This window comes from Leptomonas pyrrhocoris, assembly GCF_001293395.1.
Source record: "Leptomonas pyrrhocoris isolate H10 chromosome Unknown, whole genome shotgun sequence".
NCBI classification, from domain to species: Eukaryota; Euglenozoa; class Kinetoplastea; order Trypanosomatida; family Trypanosomatidae; genus Leptomonas; species Leptomonas pyrrhocoris.
In genome coordinates this window covers 1,415,411-1,423,868 of record NW_015438357.1, presented here as the reverse complement: position 1 = coordinate 1,423,868, position 8,458 = coordinate 1,415,411, and the positions used below count along the sequence as shown (strand labels likewise).

Genomic DNA, 8,458 nt, shown 5'->3' with positions numbered 1-8,458 from the left:
AAGAGATGGGATGCACTGATACCGTTTGTCAGCAGCTCCATCCGATGTGCGTTGGGCCGCATCGTGCCCGTATTGGTAGAGAACCGTTTCTGGCCCATTGCAGAGCCCATAGGGGCCACCTACCTCGACGCGGACTACGACCTGATCGTGTTCACAGACGCATCGGCGTCGGGCTGGGGTGCTATCGCCCGCTGGAGAGACGGCACGACGCGCGGCTTTCAGCAGCGTTGGAGTCACGACCTCAGTGCGCGCGGCGCAGTGGATGCGAGGGGCGCGCGCATCCCTTTTCAATGCACGGCATTCAGCAACCGCGGAGCAACATGCTGCTTTGTTGTTCTTGCGGTACATTCTCGCGGCGTACCCGCAAGCTTTAAGACGCGTCGCTGTAGTGACGGATCACTACCCGATTGCATTGGAGCAAAGATGTGAAAGTGGCTTTCGCGGTATTGGACGTGGGCAGTACCTAAACAACCTGTACGCCTACACCAATTGTCGTTTCGTCGAGAAGGGCGTGCGAGTGGTGTTCTTTTACATCGTTGGTGAGATGAACCCCGCAGATTCCTTCTCACGTAACTTTGGGGAAGAGGTGGTGGATGGTCGCGTGGTGGTGCGGGATGCGCCTGGCATGGAGTTGCCCCGCTTGGTCAATACGGCTTGCCCTGTTGTGCACAAGACCGTTGGAGACTATGGGGTAGCTGGTCTCGACACCGACTATGAATAATGCAAGTAATGACCGATATGTTGTACTCTGGGGGAGCATGCGAAGCAGGGGCACCAGAAAGTAGAACAAATCCTTCTCCTCCACCCTCTCTCTCTCTTAGTTAGGTGACAAAGAGGAGTGTACCGAGGAGAGCTCACACCCTTAGCGGTGCATTGAATGCGTCGACAGAGAAGGAACTACGTAGAGTAGTGCGTCTCGGGGGAACAAAAGATGGGTCTCTTTCAGCTTTCCGAGAAATAAAACCAGCTTTTTTAAGATGTAAGATCACACGAAAGTTAGTGCTTCAACACAAGGAAAGCAACTTTGAAAAAAGAAAGCGTAGGAACCGCACGGAAAGAAAAGACGCCGAGCCGGTTTTACCAGCAGCTCCCTCACATCATGAAGTGGAGTCGCGAGGCTCACCGCAGAGTCCCTCGCTTTCTCACCTCCTTCGTTTTCCTTGCGGATCCTAAAAGCAGCAGTCGCAGTCAAACGGGCAGTTTGGTGTGGAGCCCGCCTTCGCGTTCCGCGAGAGCATTTTGGAGAGCTCCTGTAGAGACACAATGCGATCCACACCTTCTTTCCGTAGCAGCTCCTGCGAAGCTTCAACGGAGTCGGAGCTGCTACCCACTACAGAGGAGCCCAAACCTGCAGCAGCCGTTGTTGCTGCCTGATCTGCCTTCAACCAGGTACCGCTGAAGAACTCGTTGTCGCTCATCTTCACAGACTTCTGCGGTGCGTGATAGAGGCCGTCACGGACGGGTTTTGCCTCTACGTTAGGGGACGACGACGAAGCGCTGCATTTACCGCCTGTAGCTGACTTGGTGCTCTTTTTGGTTCCGTGGCTTGACGGCGTGCCTCTGTTCGAGTCCGGTGCGGTGACGTTTTCGACGACGCCCTTCTGCTGGGCTTTTGTCTGATTGATGGCGCGGAACAGGTCGGCGACATCGTCAAAGTCGGAATTGGCAGAGGAGGAGAGGGCGGTGGGCGGCTTGGTGTTGCTCGCCACTAGCACCGCTCTCGTTGACTTTGCCTTGCCACCTCGCACCTGCTGCTTGGGCGGCACCCGAGACTCGTGGTTCGGCTTCATCAATCGAGCCTATAAATAACAGAAAATGCGAAGTGGCGCTCTCCTGTTCTGTGGCGTGACTAAAGAGAAATGAAGCGTATGGGCAGTCGTTGTTTTTTCGACCTGAACCTGTCCATGTATTCGTGTGTGGCGAAACGAAGGGAAAAGAGAAATGAGGACTTCGATGTGGAATGCGCGGCGGGGCGTGGTAGCAGTTTACATGAAGAGAATAAGAATTGCTTTGTGACTGAAAAACTCGAATGAAAGAGAGAAGGGGATACGCTCGAATTGGGTGGTTTGCATCCGAACGTCGCGCCACCCAATGCAAGGGAAGCGAAAACAAAAGAGTAGCTGCAATTTGTCCCTCGGTCCATGCAGTAGTTGTCTTTTCTTCTTCCTTCAGCGGTGCAGCACTTCACCGTTGCTTCTTTTTTTAATCGTGGACGGCAGCAGTGCTGCGTGTATACAATCCTTCTTTCCCAGATTAAGTTAACTCGTGCTTTAACGAATTGCAAGGTCGATTGCAAGCAAGCAGGGCTCTACCGCCTGCCACGCAGCTTCACAATGGTACAGCAGTGGCTTTCACAGTAGAAACCCTCTGCTCAAATGCGAAACAGCACGATTCGCAGCACTTTTTGCAGTATCAATGACAATTGAAGTAAAGTGTGTAACGACTAAAAATAATAAGAAGAAAGTGAAGAGAGAACAATTATTGTTCGTTGATATTTGCCGCAGCTCCGTCAACGAATGGGGAGAGAGAGCGCGCTCGCAGCGACCGTGACAACAACGCAGCTGTACGATCAAAAGGGAAAACAATGTGAAAACAAAATGATAGCAAAAAAAAACGTCGGGGCGTCGCATTGGTAACGAGAAGCTTCATACGCTACACTACACAAGAACGATAGAAGATGGCTGCGGCACCTTCCCTGCCAATAAAAGGGACACTCGGTTGCACACATGAATCTCAGTTGTGGTACACTTCGATGTCCTTCGAAAACTCCGCACCAGCCATCGTGCGCTCAATCTCCTCCACTGTACGCGGCACCACGGTGTAGTTCACGACGCCGTCCTTCGTCACGAGAACATCGCTCTCGATCCGCACACCACCAAAATCAGCGAATTCCTCAATCTTTTCCAGATTTAGGTGCTCCACAACCTCGCTGTTCTGCTTCGCCATCGCCAGGAGAGCAGCGTTGAAGTAGCAGCCGGGCTCGATAGTCATGTACATGCCCTCCTCCACCGGCCGAGCCGTGCGCAGACGGCAGCAGTCCTTCTTGGTAGGACGCTCTGGGTAGCCCTCCATGTACCCGCCGACGTCGTGCACGTCCATGCCAATCAGGTGGCCGAGGCCGTGCGGCTGGAAGTACTGCATGATCTCCTTCTTCATCATCACATCCAGGTCGCCCTTCAACAAACCCGCGGCGATGAGGTGGGTGCAGATGGTGCGGATGGCGAGTAGGTGCATGTCCACCCACTGAACCCCAGGCTTCATCGCACGCATCACCTTGTCGTGCGCGTCGAGCACGGCGTTGTAGATGATTTTCTGTGCCTCGGTGAACTTGCCATTCACGGGGAAGCTGCACGTGATGTCCGCCGCGTAGCCGCGGTAGTTGCCGCCCATGTCCAGCAACGCCATCGAACCGTTCTCGATAAGGGCGTTGTTGTCGGGGTAATGCAACGTGGCGCCGTGGTGGCCGGTGGCGCAGATGCAGGTGTAGCTCACACGGCGGCAGCCGCCCTTGTAGTACACTTCGTGCAAGAAGGTAGACTCGAGGTGGTGCTGCGACATGCCAGGCTTCGCCATCCTCATCACCGTCACGTGCGCGTCGCTCGACACCTTGCACACATACTTAAGCACCTCGGCCTCCATCGCCGTCTTGTAGCCCCGCTGCGCCGTCAATGTGTTGAAGAGGAAGCTGGTGGACTGGGTCAGCGACGACCCCTCGGGAAGCTTCGCCTGCAGCGTGTGGAGACCGCTGTCGGAGTTGGTGCCATGCATCACCTCGGCGGTGTGTACACCGTGCGCCTTCAGCACCTTCTCCATCTCGTCCACGTAGTGCACCTCATCCATCGCCAATTGCGCCTTCACGCCCTCGGGCGTCGGCAGTGGTCCCATCCACGTGGCGTACTCTGCCGGAAGGCGAGCAATGAAGACGATCCCAGTGCCATCTGCGAGCACCGCGCCGTACGCCTCCGGCAGCTCTGTCCCGAAGAGGTAGTAGTAGTAGCTCTCCTGCACAAAAAGATAGTTGCAGTCGGTAGAGTTGATCGGGACTTCCGACGCAGCCTGCAGCACCGCCGCGTGGCCACCCTCGGGAAATGCCCTGTGCAGCGACTCCCCCAGGCGCTGCCGCTGCTCCTTGTACATCTTCATCGAGATGGGGCAGGGGTAGGCCAGACTGTTCGCAGGGACGGACATGGTTCGTCGAGTACGAATAGAAAGATAGAGAGAGAGGTTAACTTCAAACGAATATCAATAGTGCGAATCGCCCGACGAGAACAATAGCAATAACAACAACAGAAAAGGGGGAAAATGAATGGAGACACGAGCAGAGAGAAAACTCGACTTTCGTCACGTTTGGGAGGGGGGGGAGAGAGCAAAGACCGGTTACGTGCGTGCGGAGTACTCGTTTCTTGTGTTCAAACCGAAAAAAGTAAGTGGTTAAGTTGCCAAAGAGTAAAAAAAAAAGCGGTGAAAATAAACGTGAGAGAAGACCTTCTTTCCATCAACAGCAGCAAAAGACAAGAAGGAGGAGAAAGAAGGCCAAAAAAAAAGGAGAAGGAGGTTAGCGCAGAAGCACAATACGGAGAAGAGGAAAACCGGGACCATATCACCGAGCCAACACAATAGCGGTACACGCACCGTTGAAGTATTTACGGCCGAAGTGCGCGTGCTACCCGTAGCGATGATAAGTATAGAGTGAGAAGACGATATAATCGAATGGCTTTCTTTTTCTTTTGTCACTCGTTCGTACGGAAATCAACAGAAGCACAACATCAGCAATATGCCTATATATTTATTTGTATCACCACAGCGTTTCAACTGACAGCTTCAACAAGTTTGATGGATGAATCCTGTTGGTCACAAACGTCGAAAGAGCAAAATTGAGATGAACGCTTGAGAAAGATGTACAACAAAAAAGAAATGAATATTTGAAAAAAAAAAAGAGTATCAGTGCAAACGAGATGTGTAGGTGCGCAATCGTGTGTATCGTCCTCGTTTCCGCCGCTTCAACTGTCCTGTTTGTTGAACATGTCCCACATAAAGAGCTCTCACCATGATCGTCCGCACCTTCGCCCTTGCTTGCTCTTTCACGTACAATTATTTTTGGACCTGAAATTTAGATACAGATCGGCAAAAGAGTGACATTGTGGTGTGCTTCGCGCGTGAGCTTCGCCTCTGCAAGCTTCTGGTAGTTCAGCAGAAAGCAGGATTGACCGACAGGGTGGATCGTGTAGAAATTGCCACGGTACACGACCAGAGACGTAAGCCCCTCGCGCGCCAACGCGTCGCGAATGGAGTTCGCGCGCATGCCAAACGACTCGGTCAACAGGAAGATCGGCGTCGGCTCCTCCTGTAGTACGCCGTCCGTCGCTCCAGTCAGGTTAATTGACAGCAGAGTGTTGTAGGTGGACAGAAAATTTCCGTACAGTTTGTAGTCGGTGTTCGCCCGCGTGAGTGCGTACACGGCGTAGGCGAAAAGCTTACCCGTCAGCATAGCGTCGAAGCCGGCGTTGTGCGCAGCGGAGCTGAGTCCGGGGTCGCTGCCGCCGACAAAGTCGTCATCAAACTGGAAAGAGACGTGCGGCGCCACGGCTGTCACCTTAGCCATCTCTTCCAACACGCTTTGCAGTCGCCCCGTGAAGTTGCCTAGTTCCTGCAACGGGCCTGAGCAGACCAAAATGCGGGTGTCATAGAGCTCTGGGAAGTGCCGGTGCACCACGTATTTGAAGGCCGCCAGGGTGGGCGGCATTTCTTGCGGGCCGTAGAGCGACAAGAGAATAAACATGAGGTCGGAGTATCCGTTGTAGAGCACCATGGGCTTCTGAAGCACCTCCGTCGCGTACAGGAGCGTCTCGAAGAGTGCGGTGCCGTAGCCCTGGGCGGTCGCGGACGACGCTAGCGTTCCGTCGCCAGCGAAAGATGACGACGATGATGCGCCGCCGTCGTTGCCATTGCCGCCGCTGCTGCTGCTGCTGCTGCTGCGGCCATCACACAGGCTAGAGATCCGCACGTACTTGCGACACTTCTTGGTGAGGCCAACAGCAGCGAGGGCCGCCATTTCATTTCTGGAGACGCTTTCGCTCGTGTAGATCGGGCTTGGGAGTTTCGATGCGTCAGTGCCACCGCGGGCGAACTCGAGGAGGGGGCGCACCGCGCGGATGTAGAACGAGGCGACCTGCGAGGGAAAAAGGGACGGCAGCGGCGGACAGAGTTGGAGTACAAACTTCACCAATTGTAGCTCAGCAGGTGAAAATGGCAGTAAATAATCCAGCGTGTTCTTGAAACGGTCCGCAAAGCGCGGCAGCGTCTTGTGCGGCTGATACAGCTGCTCTACGTTGTGTAGGCGGTTCGCGCCATCCTCTGCGAGTGCGGCGGCCACATTCTTCAAGGGCTTGAAGCGCAGCCCCTCTCGCACCCACCGCGTGAGGTCAATATTGTTCTTCACCAGGAACTCGGCCGTGTCGACCTTCAAGCTCACGTTTTGCGATTCGGCTAACACGGCAGGAAACATGTAGGCTGTGAACGTCTTCACTTCGTAGTTCTCTGTGCCAGGTGTGACGGTGGCAGGAAGGTGTGTCAGATTGCCTTCGCTCCCTGTTGCCCCTGCATTCGTTGAAGAGACGTCACGAGTTATTTGCTCAAACCCACGACTGTCTCGAGCCACCAAGCGAAAGAGTACCTCGAGAAAGTGATACCGCCGCAGCAGCTCTACCGCGCTGTCCGTGGAATAAGGGAGGGCATCGGCGGTCACACCGGGCCGTGCGCCCGCTCCACCGCAAACAGCAACGAGCTGCTCCCCGACCTTCGCCATTTCGTTTGCCACGAATGACGCGGCGGCCTTGCGATCGCTTGCGTCGACCGCCTTTTCGTGCTCTCGCACGGCGGCTTCGAGGAAGTTGGTGTAGTAGTCTTTCACGGCCATGTTTGGCACGAACGCCTTCACCCCCGATTGGAGGTCGTGCGCTGCTGGGTGGGTATCGCTGGCACTAGCAACACCTCTACCACTGGATGGCACCCTTTCTTCGAACGCAGCCGCAGAATGGCGCGTAAAGATGGAAAAGCCAATCTGAATGATGCTGTACGGCTTTATCGTCTCCAGTTTTTGGGGGTACAAATCGCTGGGTTCACGCATGAGTGACCTCACCAGCGCATCTGGCGTGTCCGCGCCGGCCTCCGTGCTGTCCCTGTCCAGGCCGGTAAACTCGAGGTCGATCGCGAAAAAAGTGCACTCGCGAAGCTGTGCAGCAATGCACGGGAGCAAAGCCTCTGCATTGCCGTTTGTGATCTCCATTATTTACGTATCAGGTGTCGGTTGTGAGCAAGTATACTTCTGTTAGTGTGTGTCTCTGTGTGTGTGTGTGCGTGTGTGTGCTTCGCGAGATAGAAAGATAGAAACTAGAAAGGGAGTTTGTGCCTGATTACAATAGCAGCGGGAAACAGTTAACAATACAAGAAGAGAGAGAAAGACCGATAGGCAACACCTTGTCAACAGAAAAACAACACCGTCAGTCACGCCTCAGATCGAAGTTTGCCCAAGCAATCGAATGGATCGTTCAAAGTGTATCAATCGCATCACGTGGAGGACACAGAGATACAACACAAAGAGAAAGGAGTGACAGTCATAAAAAGCAACAAAGTGAATTCACATAGAACATGTCAAAAATACAGAGACGTGAGTGGAAACGAAAAACGTTAGAAACCAAGTAGTCTCACACAAACTGACGCGAGAGGCGCTTGAAACGACTAATCAAGAAATAATAATAATATATATATATATATATATATATGGTTAAACCAGAGAAAAAAGGAGGGAAAAGCAAGAGAGAAAAAGTGCGCGGAGAGGGTAAAGGAGAAGATTGATATTATCATTCATCGCCGCGCGGCCTTGGCAAGAGCGCAGATATCGCCAGCACCCAGCAAAGTAGAGACGCAGACGAGCCTATTACGCACAGAAAGAGAAGAAGCGTGATATGAAAAGAAAACCAGTGTGGGTGCTGATGAGCTACCGGGAAAGGGGAAAAAAACTCAGTCCGATCGTGCGATGAACTCGACGAGAAAACAAACAAAAAAATTCAAGCTCCATTAATCAGTTAAAGGAAATTGTAGGACCGCTCCTTCCCTCCCGAAGCAACATCAGCAGCAAAAAGAAATGCACACGAGGATTCCTAATTCAAGACGTATGGTACATCAGCTCTATTTGCGCTAGCTGTCGTTCCCCACTTGCTCACTTGAACGAGTGCAGGCGGCGTAGTCAGAAAAACTCTAAATGGACTTCAGAGCAGGCATCAACCCTGTCTCTCTTCCTTATCTTACTCGTCACACGATGCTGACTCTTCTTCTGTCACGCGGATGTGCATGTTTGCCACATGCTTTTCACTGCTGCATCCACGCTTCACGCAAGACGACCATAAAAATCATGGGGTGCGTTGATCGGCTCTAATTATTATTGTTGCTTTTACTACGT

At 53.2% G+C, this 8,458-nt stretch overlaps 4 protein-coding genes across 6 annotated transcripts; 1 reads left to right on the top strand and 3 right to left on the bottom strand.

Annotated features, from left to right (window-relative positions):
* Window positions 1-5: 5 nt before the first annotated feature.
* Window positions 6-374, top strand: ABB37_00445 (hypothetical protein; the record flags this gene model as incomplete). The annotated part of the gene is made up of 1 exon (XM_015796636.1): window positions 6-374. One exon carries the CDS (start codon window positions 6-8, stop codon window positions 372-374), a length of 369 nt encoding a protein of 122 aa, XP_015664644.1.
* Window positions 375-1,169: 795 nt separating this feature from the next.
* ABB37_00444 (hypothetical protein) lies at window positions 1,170-2,018 on the bottom strand (the record flags this gene model as incomplete). 3 transcript variants are annotated; one of them, XM_015796633.1, is made up of 1 exon in its annotated part: window positions 1,170-2,018. In XM_015796633.1, the coding sequence occupies exon 1, from the start codon at window positions 1,788-1,790 to the stop codon at window positions 1,170-1,172; it is 621 nt and encodes a 206-aa protein (XP_015664641.1). In that variant the 5' UTR covers window positions 1,791-2,018. The 3 variants fall into 3 exon arrangements, with proteins under 3 accessions (XP_015664641.1, XP_015664642.1, XP_015664643.1); XM_015796634.1 differs by having other exon boundaries at window positions 1,170-1,950; XM_015796635.1 differs by having other exon boundaries at window positions 1,170-1,900.
* Window positions 2,019-2,733: 715 nt separating this feature from the next.
* ABB37_00443 (aminopeptidase P putativemetallo-peptidase Clan MG Family M24) lies at window positions 2,734-4,188 on the bottom strand (the record flags this gene model as incomplete). Its single annotated transcript, XM_015796632.1, has 1 exon — window positions 2,734-4,188. The coding sequence occupies one exon, from the start codon at window positions 4,186-4,188 to the stop codon at window positions 2,734-2,736; it is 1,455 nt and encodes a 484-aa protein (XP_015664640.1).
* Window positions 4,189-5,110: 922 nt separating this feature from the next.
* ABB37_00442 (putative ribonuclease) lies at window positions 5,111-7,285 on the bottom strand (the record flags this gene model as incomplete). The annotated part of the gene is made up of 1 exon (XM_015796631.1): window positions 5,111-7,285. One exon carries the CDS (start codon window positions 7,283-7,285, stop codon window positions 5,111-5,113), a length of 2,175 nt encoding a protein of 724 aa, XP_015664639.1.
* Window positions 7,286-8,458: the final 1,173 nt, after the last annotated feature.